This window comes from Vulpes vulpes, chromosome 11, assembly GCF_048418805.1.
Source record: "Vulpes vulpes isolate BD-2025 chromosome 11, VulVul3, whole genome shotgun sequence".
Taxonomy (NCBI): Eukaryota; Metazoa; Chordata; class Mammalia; order Carnivora; family Canidae; genus Vulpes; species Vulpes vulpes.
The window spans coordinates 57,896,501-57,911,979 of NC_132790.1; the positions used below are offsets into that span (position 1 = coordinate 57,896,501).

General features: G+C 37.1%; 1 protein-coding gene across 8 annotated transcripts in view; it reads left to right on the forward strand.

Annotated features, from left to right (window-relative positions):
• The window catches only part of GOLGA4 (golgin A4), a 179,075-nt gene that overhangs the window by 103,898 nt on the left and 59,698 nt on the right, over nucleotides 1–15,479 (forward strand). For 6 of the 8 annotated variants that reach the window (XM_072726415.1, XM_026001025.2, XM_026001026.2 and 3 more), the window contains 6 exons: nucleotides 2,793–2,840; nucleotides 4,712–4,768; nucleotides 12,542–12,640; nucleotides 13,184–13,313; nucleotides 14,425–14,612; nucleotides 14,909–14,992. In XM_072726415.1, coding sequence (XP_072582516.1) covers nucleotides 2,793–2,840; nucleotides 4,712–4,768; nucleotides 12,542–12,640; nucleotides 13,184–13,313; nucleotides 14,425–14,612; nucleotides 14,909–14,992 — 606 coding nt within the window. The remainder of the gene's footprint in view (nucleotides 1–2,792; nucleotides 2,841–4,711; nucleotides 4,769–12,541; nucleotides 12,641–13,183; nucleotides 13,314–14,424; nucleotides 14,613–14,908; nucleotides 14,993–15,479) is intronic. The other 2 variants (XM_026001027.2, XM_072726413.1) reach the window with 1 other exon arrangement.

A 15,479-nucleotide genomic window follows, 5' to 3' on the forward strand; every position in this document is an offset into this window, starting at 1 on the left:
TTCTGTTCTTCATTTCGGGCTGAATTGTATTAGTTCCCCTGTGTAGTTAAACCAGTTCTTCTTCTGGAAAGCCTTTCTGGAGGGAATTGCACATGGATTTTTTTTTAAGACAATGCGTAATATTTTATTGTCTTAATAATTTGTGAGTCAGCATTGCTTTTAACTTTAATAAGTAATAAAATTCAAAGTTCATGTAAAAAGTTAGCCATAACTTCTATATCCAATTATGGCTATAGTCTGTGTAGTTTTACCCTGCAGCCAAAAATAACAGAAACCCCTAGATGAAACATACAAAATATCTTTTTAAAACTATAGAGTACTGACAAAATTGGAAGGAATTATTACACTAAAATCTGTCAGTTGGCTGGAATTTTAGAGATATAAACAGAGCATTAAAGCCGTCTACCTCAGGATGCCTGGGTGGCTTAGTTGGTTAGGTCCCGACCTTTGGCTCAGATCATGATCTCAGGGTCCTGGGATAGAGCCTTGTTTGGGTCTTCCTGCTCCGAGTGAAGTCTGTTTCTCCCTCACCCTCTGCCCCAAGTTCCACTTGTGCATGCTCTCTCTTTCTCTCTCTTAAATAGATAAATAAACTCTTTAGAAAAAAAAAATCCATCTATCTCACGAAGTACTTGTGGAATCAGTAACTTTTTCCTTTAAATTTATTTATTTTTCGTTTTTTAAAAAAGATTTATTTGAGAGAAAGTTGGGGTGGGGGAAAGGGAGAGGGAAAGAATCTCAAGCAGACTACCTGCTGAGCACAGAGCCAGCAGGGCTTAATCTCACAACCCTAAGATCATGACCTGAGCCAAAATCAGAAGTTGGACGCTTAAATGACTAAGCCACCCAGGTTATCCCATTTATTTTCTATTTCTATCCAAGTTAATCATGGTCCTGAATTTGTTGTTTAGATTTATGTTATTTTACTAACTTACCCATGGCTTTCAAGTTTGAAGCTGGGGCAGCAGTATAATTAGCGTTTAAGTGTGTAAGACACTATGCATTTTATGTTTATAGTGCCATTGAATTTTATATTGTCTCTGTGAAGTAGATGTTAATTAGCTCTGTTGAGTAGAATAGGAATTAGAGACTCTTAGAGACTTAATCATAGATCTAAAGTAATGTGCTTAAAGTCACACAGGTAGCACTTGACAAACTGTGGATTTGATTTTAGGTCTTTCTGGTTGTTTCCACTCTTCTGTGGCACCCCAAGTTGAGTCATGCAGCTTATTAGGGATGAAAAGAGCACATTGTAGTCTTTGTCAACCTACCCTGCACTGTAGGTAACCAGGATAAAATAGTGCTGTGAGTGACATCTAATTGTTGGTTACTCTGCCACTTCTACTCCCCACTTTTTGAGTACCATCTTCTTATCTGGCAATAAGAATGCCTATCTTAAGGTAAGAAGAGGAGGATTGTGGTCTTTGGCAGAATTTTTTTCTTTATTGCTAGACTCACCTTCCATTGCTGCCTGCCTCTCAACTCAAGACATCAGTAGATGTGTTTAGAGGCACATAGTAACCTTCCAAGGAGAATGGCAAGGCTCAGAATAAGGGAGTACTTCCTCCTAAAGCTGTAGCTTATGTCTTCGGAGTCCTCTTGGGCTTCTCAAATAGGGTCCAAATAATTCATTGGAGCCATGTGCTTATTTTTTTTTTTTTCTTTAAGGTTTTATTTATTTATTTATTTATTCAGAGAGAGCGAGAGAGAGGCAGAGACAGGCAGAGGGAGAAGCAGGCTCCGTGCAGGAAGCCAGACATGGGACTCGATCCCCGGTCTCCAGGATCATACCCTGGGCTGCAGGTGGCGCTAAACCGCTGCACCACCTGGGCTGCTCCATGCGCTTATTTTTCATATGAATAATGCTATATAATTAATAAGTTTAAATATTTGTTAATCCATAATTTCATCAGGCTGTGCTAGAATGTTTAAATATTCTATTTAATTAGGTTAGTTAAACATTCCTTTAGGACCAGAATTACCAGTTTTTATGTTAGTTATAAGTTCCTTTCCTCAGATTTTTACCCAGCCATAGTCATAGTAGCTACAGTCAGAGACCTTTAGAGATGAATGTTATGGTCTATAATAGCCCAAATAAAAAAATCACCTGATGAGCTTGATAAATAAACATGTGTCTGTCCCTCCTTCCCCGAGGTCACATTCAGTTAGTTTGAAGTGGGACCCCAAAATTTGTCTAACTAGCAAGCTCCTAGGGAATGCTATTGCTGTTGGTACAGGTCTATGACTACAGTTTGAGTTGAGTAGTCTCTTGCCTTTAGGCAAGTTGGCTGTAATCTCTATCCCATTCATAATTAAATAGTGAAATTAAAAAAATTATTTATTTATTTGAGAAAGCAGGCAAATTATTTATCTGGGGGTGCAAAGGGAGAGGGAGAGAGAGACTTTGAAGCCAACTCCTTGCCAAGCATGGATCCCAACACAGGGCTCGATCTTACCACCCTGAGAACATGACCTGAGCCAAAATCAGGAGTCAGATGCTCAATTGACTGAGCCCCCCAGGTGCCCCTAAGTATTGAAATTTAAAGATGTATGTGTCTGAGGTGAACTCAAGTACAGATTTAATGTCTTTACAGAGTCAAGTTACATTTTATTTTTCAGAAACATATTCTTAAGTTTTTTTGACTGTGTATGCATCTGACTAGGTTGAATTATCTATAAAAGGATTATTCTGATTTGTGTATTTTTTGACTTTCATAAAGATATTTTAGTAGAGTTTGGAATAATTTATATAGGAATGACTGATGTTATTGGTGACTTTGTCTTTATTTTAGTTTGTTACAGCTTATCAGACTCTTCAGAGAGAGAAGAAAAAGCTACAAGTAAGTGATATATATCTTGGCTGTGGTACTGATTCATACATATTTTTTATTTTTTATTTTTTATTTTTTTTTATTTATGATAGTCATACAGAGAGAAAGAGAGAGAGGCAGAGACACAGGCAGAGGGAGAAGCAGGCTCCGTGCACCGGGAGCCTGATGTGGGATTCGATCCCGGGTCTCCAGGATCGCGCCCTGGGCCAAAGGCAGGCGCCAAACCGCTGCGCCACCCAGGGATCCCTGATTCATACATATTTTTAAAATTAGTGCCTTATAGTATGATAGTTCTGACCCTCACTTTTAATAATTCTCCATGTGATCCAGGCATTTAACCTATTTTACTACCTGGGGTTTTAAATAGAGTGAGTGAGAAATTCCAGAGATTTTATCTCTGGTAGGGATGGGCTTTTTTTGAGTTTTGGAGCCCTGCAGTGTTTAAGAGGTCTGGATTTAAGACATGTTTGCCTCTTTCAAACTTGCTTTCTGGTGTCTCAGTCTGTGGGTTGCATCTTTGTTTTAGTGATAGAGACATACAGCCTTCTAAACTTTCCCTTCTATTTTTTTTTAAAGATTTATTTATTTATTTATGATAGACATAGAGAGAGAGAGAGGCAAAGACACAGGAGGAGGGAGAAGCAGGCTCCATGCTGGGAGCCCGACGTGGGACTTGATCCTGGGACTCCAGGATTGCGCCCTGGGCCAAAGGCAGGCGCTAAACCGCTGAGCCACCCAGGGATCCCCTCCCTTCTATTTTTGAAATGCCTGCAGACATCTCTGTTCCTTATCATTCTACCAGGGTCCAAACACAAGCATCCTCTCTCTTTTTTCCTGAGGCTGCTGCTTGTAAAGCTCTTGGTCATGTATGTGGAAAGAAAGGAAGCCATTGAGCTCTTCTGGGTATCCCACCTCAGCCCCACTGTGTCACCCTGTTCCGTGGCTAGACATTTCCCACCAGGTATTTCAGGTGATAATTCACAGGTCAGAGCTAAGAGGAAGTATCCACTCCACTTCAAACACTGCCATCAGTTTGCTATGATATGTAAATATTTATCATTTGGAATCATGCTTTACTAATTTCTGCTTCTGTCTTGAGAAGGAGAATAGTGGCTTATATTGTTAGGGGATAACACTCTGTATCTCTGCTTTTGACTTATCCTAAACATTTAAAATCTTTTAATGGTAAAATACATAGAAAATCATACACAAAAAAATATAGTCTTATTTCTTTCAGTAAAAGTTATTTAAAACAGTTTAGCATTTTGTCCCATCTAAAGACACTAATTGAATAACCAAAAAGTTATTTGTAAAGTAACTTGGTAAAATTAATTTCCTGATGTCCATTATTTTAACATATTTAATCTGCCATAAATAATAATTTCCAATAAGTACAACATTAAATTTTCTGGCTTTGGTCTGGAGTACAATCAGTTGGTTCAGAATGGTAACAGTTTTTATTGCTGATTCAGTGTTCTCATTATCCATTAACAAGTATGAAAATTAGGTTATTACAATTAGAGTTTTTAGTTTGTTTGACAATGTTTTCTTAAACATGGGGTCTTTTGAAATGGAGGTTAGCTCTTATTTATTCCATTGTATTATTAATGTTCTATAAATTCATACCCAAAAGTTCATCTTATTCCTATGGTATGGGAGCACCTTGCGTGTGTTTCTATAAATTGTTTCTGGATTTTTATTTCTACATGCATATAATTCTACCACTAAGTGGCAGTAGAGAACTGTGGTTGCATAGTCCCAATTTAAAGGATGTTGAAGATAAAGTTCAGTGACTTGTGCTCTTTTTTACTTTCTTTTCGTTACTATGTCATGCAGTTGTTTAAATTAGCTTTTTTTTTTTTTTCTTTTTAAAATTAAAGGGCATATTAAGTCAGAGTCAGGATAAAGCACTTCGGAGGATTGGAGAGTTAAGAGAGGTAAGTCATGGTGATTAATACTTTGAGAATTTAATCTCATTTATCTGAACTCTTGTTATTTGTTGGGATAGTTTCATATACAGTTCTTTAGTTATAGTAAAAACCAGCCAGGCCATTCTGTAAGACCAGAGATTGATTCTTACAGTTTTTATTTGTGTAGTTTCCCTAAGATACATGCTGGTAGAATTTATGACATAAGAATGCCTTTATTTAGCAACAATATCATTTGCCAGCTTGACAGTCAGTGGCAACTTCCAAGGCTAACCTGTCTCTTCTGTTAGGTATTTCAGGCTCCTTTTTGTTTTTCCTAACCAACAGTCTTGATAAAATTAAATAAAAATTATGTTCATTGTAATATTTGGGGGGGGTGTAATTTTAACAATTAAATATTAGCGTCCAGGCAAATATTTACCATTTTTGTCTTGTCCTGTCTTTAGAAGGATGGAGATTATTGGCTTATACTGGCTAGGGGGTTGGATTCTGTGTCACTGCTATACTTTAACAGTTTGAAATATTTTAATTGTAAAAATATTTTAGTTGTAAGGTATAACAAATATAGAAAATCATGCACAAAAATATATAGCTTATATGTGTATGGTAAACACTATTGTAACCACCACCACGGTCAAGAAATAGAATATTGCCAGTCACCCTGAAAGCCCCTTTGTGTTTCCCCAGCCAGTAATAGCCCCTCCCTTTCTGCAAAAATAACTACTGACTTTTGTTGTACTTCCTTGTGTCTTTTTAAGGTTTTATTACTGAAAAGTGTGCCCCTAGGTACTACAGTCTTGCCCATGTAAAAATTGTTTTGATACAACTTTTAAGTCTCCTTAAATCTGTACATCCCCCCCCTGCATCCCTTTTCCTTATAGTTGATCTGTTGAAGAACCTAATGATAAATTAGAAGACCCAGTATTATTCATTTGCCTTATTCCAGCACTATAAAACAATACTTGTAGAATAACAATACTACCACCATTAATTATGATTACTGAGATTAGTTAATAAATTTTTATATACTATTCCTGGTTTTCCACCACTTAAAAAATCTTTTCCATATCTATACTGTTAGATCATAAATCATTGCATATGTATTTCCCTTTAAACCCTTGTGAAAGCTCTCTTAGGAGATGCCTGTCAGAGCCATGGATTGACAAGTTTTAATTTTTTATTACCTCACTTGTGTTAGGTTTCTTTCTTTTTTTTTTAATAAATTTATTTTTTATTGGTGTTCAATTTACCAACATCCAGAATAACACCCAGTGCTCATCCCGTCAAGTGCCCCCCTCAGTGCTCGTCACCCATTCACCCCCACCCCCACCCCCCTTCTACCACCCCTAGTTCATTTCCCAGAGTTAGGAGTCTTTATGTTCTGTCTCCCTTTCTGATATTTCCCACACATTTCTTCTCCCTTCCCTTATATTCCCTTTCACTATTATTTATATTCCCCAAATGAATGAGAACATACAATGTTTGTCCTTCTCCGATTGACTTACTTCACTCAGCATAATACCCTCCAGTTCCATCCACGTGGAAGCAAATGGTGGGTATTTGTCATTTCTAATGGCTGAGTAATATTCCATTGTATACACAGACCACATCTTCTTTATCCATTCATCTTTCGATGGACACCAAGGCTCCTTCCACAGTTTAGCTATTGTGGACATTGCTGCTATAAACATCGGGGTGCAGGTGTCCCAGCGTTTCATTGCATCTGTATCTTTGGGGTAAATCCCCAACAGTGCAATTGCTGGGTCGTAGGGCAGGTCTATTTTTAACTCTTTGAGGAACCTCCATGCAGTTTTCCAGAGTGGCTGCACCAGTTCACATTCCCACCAACAGTGTAAGAGGGTTCCCTTTTCTCCGCATCGTCTCCAACATTTGTGGTTTCCTGCCTTGTTAATTTTTTGTGTTAGGTTTCTATTGCTGCTGCAGCAAATTACCACAAATTTAATGGATTAAAACAACACAAATCTCAGAATTGACTTAGTCAAATTAGTCTTACTTGGCTAAAATTAAGGTGTCAGTTGGACTGTTTCTTTTTTTTTTTTTTTTTTTCAGTTGGACTGTTTCTTAATGGAGGTTCAGAGGGACAATCTGTTTCTTCGCCATTTTCAGCTTCTGAGGCTGCCATGTCCTCTGATACATAGCTTCTTTCTTCCATCTTCAAAACTATCAGTGTTACATCTCTGCCCATTCTACTATAATCATTCCTTCCCTTCTCTCTGAACTCACTTGGGAAAGGTTCTGATTTTAAGGACCCCTGTAATTAGATTGGGCCCACACAGATAATCCATGATAATCTCCTTATTTCAAGGCTCTTAATTTGATCACATCTGCAAATTCTCCTAATATACTCCAGTTTCGAGGATTAGGACTTGGAATCTTTGGGGCTGTCTTCTATCTAACATGCTGCTTTTAATCAAGACTATAATCAATAAAATGGCTAGGAGACAGCCAATAAGGGAAAGGAGGAGAAATAAGGGGTCTAGAGGCCATATAGTAAATTCTTTTTTTTTTTTCTTTCTTTCTTTCTTTTTTTTTTTTTAGTAAATTCGTTTTGGTGCATATCTATAGTATTTTTGTAGTAGCTCAGATATATTTCTGAGCCATAACCCTGGTTCCGGTTACATGAAGAGAGATTTATTCAGTAATATATATGTAAATACTACACAGATAAGTGAGGGTCTGGATATTTTAAATTTTGTTCACAAAAAGATTTCCTCATCTAAATAGTATAACCCATAAAATCATGATTAGTATTTAAACATTCAGAGTGCTGTAAGTCATAAAATGTTTTGTTTCTTTGGAATTAAAGCCTGAATAGAAGTTACACACCATTTCATTAGTACCTTATTGACTTAGACTGGGCAAAACAGTATAATGTTCTTTATTATATCAAGCTATTCAAGGTAATAGGAAGGATGTTGGGTTTGAGGTTGGTGTTGAGGAGAATAACTATCTGACTTCCAGTGCTTTGACAAAACCTCAGATGTGAGGCCTTTTGACCAAGTGTGTACAATTTCATATTGTTGGAACATTCACTGTATGCTTGGGGGTCACAGCTTTTTATGTTGGCTGTGGCCAAACTAGGAAAGAAGGCTAATGTGGTTTTCTACATTATGAAATTATGATTCCATGAAAGATTTTGAGGAGATGAAGAAGGCTGGTATCTTTTAGGGTGTAAAATAATTTAGGAATGTAAAGAATTTCTTTGGGTTGAGTTCCATGGAAGTTTGTCACTAACCTTTGTTCCTAAACTATGAAACTTAAATATTGGGTTATGGAATGGTTTTCCTTTATGAGTAAACAACCAATAAATACTGTGGACAAAAAAATTTTTTTTTTTTTTTTCAGAAAATAGTCCTTAGTACTTTATATCTTCCTCATGTTGTTATGAGTATATGCATGAGTAGAATCCATGAACATTTCTCCTAATATTTTATGGAGATATATAATATTATATGGATAATATATAATATTATATGGATATATAATATTTATATATAAATAAGAATTTTATAAAATATTATATATAATATTTTATGGAGAACAAAACAAAACAATTCCATATAAGCAAATATTGTGTTATGTCAAATTCTAGCATAATAGATATTTGTTAATGAATTAAATGAAGGAAAAAGGTAAACAAAAACATTTCTAATCTTTACCCTGTAATTTACTTAGCCTGATTTGGAGTCTTATAATGTCAACAGGTATTACATAGCAATATCTTACTATGAGAAGGTAATTGAACTGTGAAAATTATGAGCTCATCTAAGATGATAGGGTTCTCTGATTTCCTTTTAAGGCCAGTTAAATGTGGAATAAATGGACATTCTTAGCTGTTTCCTCCTTTCTCTGTCCTTTTGTCTGTGCATGGTATGTTCTTTTTCTAGGCTTACTCAGATGCAGTTCATTATAAACAGCTGCCGTTCTCAGAGCTCAGGGAGGAAGAGTTCTTTTGCAGTTTGAAACACATCTGAACATAATGGGTAGCACAGGGCTGAGATAAAAAATAGTGGAACAGTTAATGTATTTGATACATTCTACTTATCAAGATATTTCTCTCAGGACATAATCAGAAAGACCTTGTAAATCATAGGCATAAAAATCTTAATTCTAGGGTACTCAGTTGGTTAAGCATCTGCCTTTAGCTTGTGTTTTGGTCCTGGGATCAAGCCCCTCTTTGGGCTCCCCGCTCAGTGGGAAACCTGCTTCTCCGTCTCCCTCTGCTGCTACTCCTGCTTGTGCTCTCTTCCTCTCTCTCTCTCTCTCTGTCAAATGGAATAAAAAAATCTTAAAAAAAAAAAAAGTTAATTCCAAAGTTTGCCAAAATTTGGAAACAGTCTGAATGGCCAAAAATAAGAACATTATTGAATTAGTTGTTGTATTTAGTAATATTATATAACCATTTATTATTATTGTACTTAAAAGTTCAAATAGTGTAGATATACACTAAAAGTCTAATCACAAGAATTTTTTTTTTAAATTTTTTAATTTATTTATGATAGTCACACAGAGAGAGAGAGAGAGAGAGAGAGAGAGAGAGGCAGAGACACAGGCAGAGGGAGAAGCAGGCTCCATGCACTGGGAGCCCGATGTGGGATTCTGTCCCGGGTCTCCAGGATCGCACCCTGGGCCAAAGGCAGGCGCTAAACCGTTGCGCCACCCAGGGATCCCCTAATCACAAGAAATTTAAGTAAGAAATGACTCTAGATACTAGGATCCAGGATAGCTAGTGAGATCCCTATCATGGAAATGTTGGACAGTTGACTGGCCAGCCTGTGGACTGTAGTCGGGATATAAGTAGATAGTTCTTAAGTTCCTTTGTAACTATAGTCTTTTTTTATTTTTTATTTTTTAAATTTTTTTTGTAACTATAGTCTTGACTAATTATGGAGTGCTTATTGGTAGAATAGGGTAAGGTAGAAGGGGGAGGGAAAAGAAAATATGATGCTGCCATTTTATCCAAGTATTTTTTATATATGAAAGAAAGGGGGAGATGAAAACATTTAAAACCTGAACACCATCACATAAATTGAGGAATTTTTGTTGGCTGTTAGGGATGGCATGTAACAGAGTCTGGTATGGTAGGATGCAGAAAATTATTTGGAAGAAATGAATTTTAAGGAAAGTAAAGGATCACATTACTATTAAAGAGATGTGTGGCTGTTCATACTAAATAATTGGTCTGTGCAAAGTCATGGAGGACAGTATATTCCAGACTTTTGGATTTCATGGACTGAAAAATTACCTTCCAATTCCTTGGGGGAAAGGAGAATTGTTGTAGAGCTGCAGACTTTTTTAAAAAGACTTATTTATTTGAGAGAGAGAGGGAGCACCGGCGAGTGTGAGCGTGCGTGCCCAAGAGCCAGTGAGCGCTTATGTGGGGGAGGGTAGAGGGGAGTATCTCAACTAGACTCCTTGCTGAGCTGAGCTGAAGCCAAGAGCCTGAAGCTCAACCAACTGAGCCACTGGGGTACCCCAGAGCTGCAAACTTATTTTTTCAAGTAAGGACATTGAGAGTAAGAAACCAGATTCTTTTATTGTCATTATTTCATGAAAGAAAGACTTTTTTTTTTAATTTTAAGTAATTTTTACATTTATCTCACAACTCCAGGATCAAGAGTCACATGTTTTTCCAACCAAGGCAGCCAGATGCCCTGACAGTTTTTTTTTTTTTTTAAATAACAAGATTAGGAAGGACATATTCTCAGAATAAAGGACAGTTGTTTAAATAAAAGAAAAACTCTCTTCTGTTGGCTTTCTGTTTGTTATTTCACCATGGATCAGTGAAGACTTCATTCTGGACCTGCCCTGATTCAAAGATGGCATTTGAAACTACTGCTGTGGGAAGAGTCAAACCAGGAGTCTTTAGTGAGAGGAATAGTACAAATGTGATCTTGAAGCAGTGTAGGTGTGGGGGTGAATAGAGGACAGTTAGTGCTTTAGTATTTTGAAATTAGTAAATTTGAACTATGCAAAAAGAGGGCATTGCTGTAAGTCTTTGAAAATATTGTTTGGCTGTGGAAGGAGCCTCGGTGTCCATCGAAAGATGAATGAATAAAGAAGATGTGGTTTATGTATACAATGGAATATTACTCAGCCATTAGAAATGACAAATACCCACCATTTGCTTCCACGTGGATGGAACTGGAGGGTATTATGCTGAGTGAAATAAGTCAATCGTAGAAGGACAAACATTATATGGTCTCATTCATTTGGAGAATATAAATAATAGTGAAAGGGAATAGAAGGGAAGGGAGAAGAAATGGGTAGGAAATATCAGAAAGGGAGTCAGAACATGAAGACTCCTAACTGGGAAACGACCTAGGGGTGGTGGAAGGGGAGGGGGTGGCGGGGTGGGGGTGACTGGGTGGCAGGCACTGTGAGGGGGGCACTTGACGGGATGAGCACTGGTTGTTATTCTATATGTTGGCAAATTGAACACCAATAAAAAATAAATTTATTATTAAAAAGAAAATATTGTTTGGGAAAATTTTCTAGCAAATGTGTAAGGGATGGATTAAGTCAGACTTGGGGTAAGATTTCTCTCTAGAAGGCTCCTGAAGGAAATTAGTCATTGAAATTATAAAGATCTGCACTGTGGTTGTAGATGTAGAAAGAATAGGACTTAAACATCGTAGAGAAAGCAGTAAAAATATATTAGTTATACGTAGGGATCAACAAAATTAGGTAAAATGTGACTTTGAATATATTTTTTTAAGATTTTATTTATTCATGAGAGACACAGAGGGAGAGAGAGGCAGAGACACAGGCAGAAGGAGAAGCAGGCTCCATGCAGGGAGCCCGACATGGGACTCCATCCTGGAACTCCAGGACCACTCCCTGGGTGGAAGGCAGGCGCTAAACTGTTGAGCCACCCAGGGATCCCTGACTTTGAATATTTTGAGCTTAGGAAATTAGAAAAGTTAGGAATCCTAAAAAAATAGAAAGGTTTTGATTGTATGTCTTGCATGTTCCAGATGTTAATCTCTAGGATTCTGTTGGAGTACATATAAGGAAGAAGCACCAAGGACACAGGACTGAACCCAGAGGAATAGATGCCCATAGAGTCTGTGAAGCAGGTAGAGGAAATTAAGAGACAGGAGTATAGACGGGAGCCTGAAGCCCCAGAGAGTGAGCACCTAAACTGAGGAGAGAATTATTGGTGACTGGTATAATAGAGAGGTAAAGGTCATTGGATTTAGTGAGAAAGGCTCATTAATGATCTAAAGAAAGTAGCTTTTTGAGTAATTTCAGGAACTTGAAAATTTTCTGTTTGTAGTTCAGTCTTCATTTTACAGATAAGGAGGCTTCTGACTTTGGCTGTTGACTGCTTTCATGTATTGGGAGGAGGAAAGCTCTATTGGCTATGGCTATCTGTTTGGTATAAAACAATGTAGTTTTAGATCAAGTGCATATAAGATAGCACAAGTCATAAGATGGCTGAAAGTAGGATAAAGTTTTTTTTTTTATCTTAAGCAATTGTTTTATCCTCTCTGCATTATTGTCATCACTGAGCAGTCATTACTGCTCAAAATACACTTTTTCTTCTTGGATCTCAGTTTTTTTAAGGAATAGAATTCATGTCCCAATGGACAAATACTAATGTTTTACCTATTGATTCTACTCTAATTATTGTTACTGATACCTCATCTTAAGAAAAATGCAAATCTGGTTTCATCATGTTTTTAAACTTTGAAAACTTCAAGTTTATATTTTTTTGCTTTTTACTGAAAACTATTTATAAAATCCTTTATGTTTTAGGAGCTCCAAATGGATCAGCAAGCAAAAAAACATCTCCAAGAGGAGTTTGATGCATCTTTAGAGGAAAAAGATCAGCATATCAGTGTTCTCCAGACTCAGGTAAAAGATTAAAATAAAAAGTGGAATTTTTGGGTAAAGAAAAATTACGGGGGTTTTGATGGGATATCGCAATTGGTTCCAGATGTTATAAAATGGCCTATTTTTAAAATTCTTGCTTTTGTGTTATTTTTCAGTATAATTTTTAAATTTACTGTATCTTTTGGCCAACTATAAATGAAAATAGCAAATATAAAAATCAACTACACTGGGAGTAAACATATTATTTTGGTCCTCCCCTCCTCCCAGTATATTGAAAAAGAATATCCTTTACACTGTCCCCTCTATGTTTTAAAGAAAGTACTACTGTAATTTCTCATTTTCTTTTTTTAGGGAGAGCACATGTGGGCTGGGAGAGTGGGGGGTGGGCAAGGCCAGGAGAGAGAGAATCTTAAGCAGTCTCCCAGCCCAGCATGGACCCAGAAACAGGGCTCAGTCTCACAACCCTGAGACCGTGACCTGAGCCAGAACCAAGAGTTAGACACCTAACCTGTTGAGCCACCCAGGCGCCCCTCATTTTTTTCCTAAGGCACATTTCTTTTTTAGGTTTCTCTGCTGAAACAGCGGTTACGGAATGGCCCAATGAATGTTGATTTACCAAAACCATTCTCTCCGATGGAACCACAGACTGAAGATATCTCTAAAGAGAACATAGACAGTGATATAGAGCCAGTAGGTAAGCTTCATCTTGTCAAAAAGTTAATTTAAAAACTAGAGGAGGATGTTGACAGTTTCCAGGGCATGACTGAGGGAAGGGGTGCTGGGAGGCGTCTAAGGCAGGAGGGTCCTCCAGGAAGATGCAAGAGTTTTGTTGTTTTGTTTCTTTACTTGTTATTGTTATTCAGAACAAAGCTAAGTAATTGTTTTAAGACTTGAAAGTCTGTGAGCACCACATTTTCATTGTAATTAAAATTCATTGTAGTGTTCACTTCAGCAGCACATATACTAAAATTCATTATATTACACTTTTATTGATAACAGTAGCTAGCTTTCATATAAACAGGGTCAGTCAGTATTGTTTAAGAGTAATGAATTTGCTATTTTCATTGTTTGGCTATTTCAGTTTTTAAGTAATATTGTTTACATATTTCTACATTCAAAGATTTCTATATTTGCTCTATTATTTGCTTTCTAATTAGAAAGGAAGAAATAGTTAAATTTTGTCTAAAAATCCAGTTATAGACCTCCATACTCTTTGAGGCTGTAGGTACATGTAAAATTCCCGTTTTTTTGTTTATTGGCTCTTTCAGAGGTATTTGTGATAAACTTTTAGTCCAGCCTGCACCAGAGTGAGGTGCTGAACAGCTATCTGTCTGAGCAGCCAGCCTAGAAAGGGTCCTGAAATTCCCTTCGGGGTATGAAAACTTAACTCATAAGTCATAAATGTGTGGAGAATGCAGAACTCTCAGGGACAGATTAGAATGCAGTGGAAAAAATTCTTGATTAATCCTTTGGAGATGGGAGCCAAGGACACATAGGGCACTTTTGAATAACAAAAGATGGTCATCAAACTGTCTTTTAAGGAGGGTGGATTCAGTTAATGTTAGTTAACTAATGAGTGTTTTGTGCCATTTGGGGTAGGCACTCCCTCAGATTCTTCAGATACAGATCATACACATGGTGAGAGTTGAGGTTGGGAAGGATACCTCTCCCTTCTTGGTCTGGCTCAGAGGATAGCAGAGCATTAGGGTGGGGATGCACCCCTGTGTACTGACAGAGGAACTGTTCCCAGAGAGCCGTTCTGTTCCTTACTGATCACTCCTGCCTGTGCTGCTTATTTTTGATAGTGGTAGATGGAGCTTCTGCTAAAACACTGGAAGTACTTCAGCAGAGAATTAAGAGGCAAGAGAATCTACTGCAGCGTTGTAAGGAAACAATTCAGTCACATAAGGAACAATGTGCCCTATTAACCAGTGAAAAAGAAGCCCTGCAAGAACAACTAGATGAAAGGCTTCAAGAACTAGAAAAGATGAAGGTAAAAGAGCAAATGTGTTCGGTGTACTGTAACCCTGTAAAGCTAGATCCACAGGCTCCAGCGTGGCCTGCACTTCCCTCCTCCTCTGCAGAGCCTTCCCCTTCTCCATAGACAGCTTGGAGAGGACTCCCAAGTGCCCTGGGCTTCATAGCACTTACACCATCCTTTTCAGACCTCCTATATACTTTGCTCTTATTGGACTGAGAAGTATCCAAATTAGATTAAAATGTTTATAGAGTTCTCATATGAGGAGAAGGTTTATTAGAGATGGAAATGAATTTTTAAAATTTTTTTAGGAGCTTCATATGGCTGAGAAGACTAAACTTATCACTCAGTTGCGTGATGCAAAGAACTTAATTGAACAGCTTGAACAAGATAAGGTAAACCAATAAACCTTATGATACTAAAATTTATCAGGGGGCCCCAGAATTCACTTTTGGAAGCAGTTAGAAGCATTCAGGCTTATGCTTTCCAAAGTTATTATTATAGCTGCTTCCATGAAAAATCTTTTTGTTGTAATTTTGAAATTTAAATAACAATTAGCATTCGATGTGTATCATGTAAAACTCATTCTCTGTGATTTTTTTGATCCCAGTCAGCATTTTGATTTCTAGTTTAGAATAATGTTGCAAAAGAAATCTGTGTACAGTACCTAACTACTTTATAGAGAAAAGAATTTTTTATAGCTAAGGCATTACTGAATGTGAATGATATTAAATATTATCTTTAATGGAAGCAGATTAGTCTCTCAGATAAATTACCTAAATGAAGAAGTGGTAGTGTATAGATTAGTATAAATAGAAGTTTCTGCAATTGAATTTTGGTATATACAGGTGAGATTGGCAGTGTAGAGTTGGAGCAACAGCT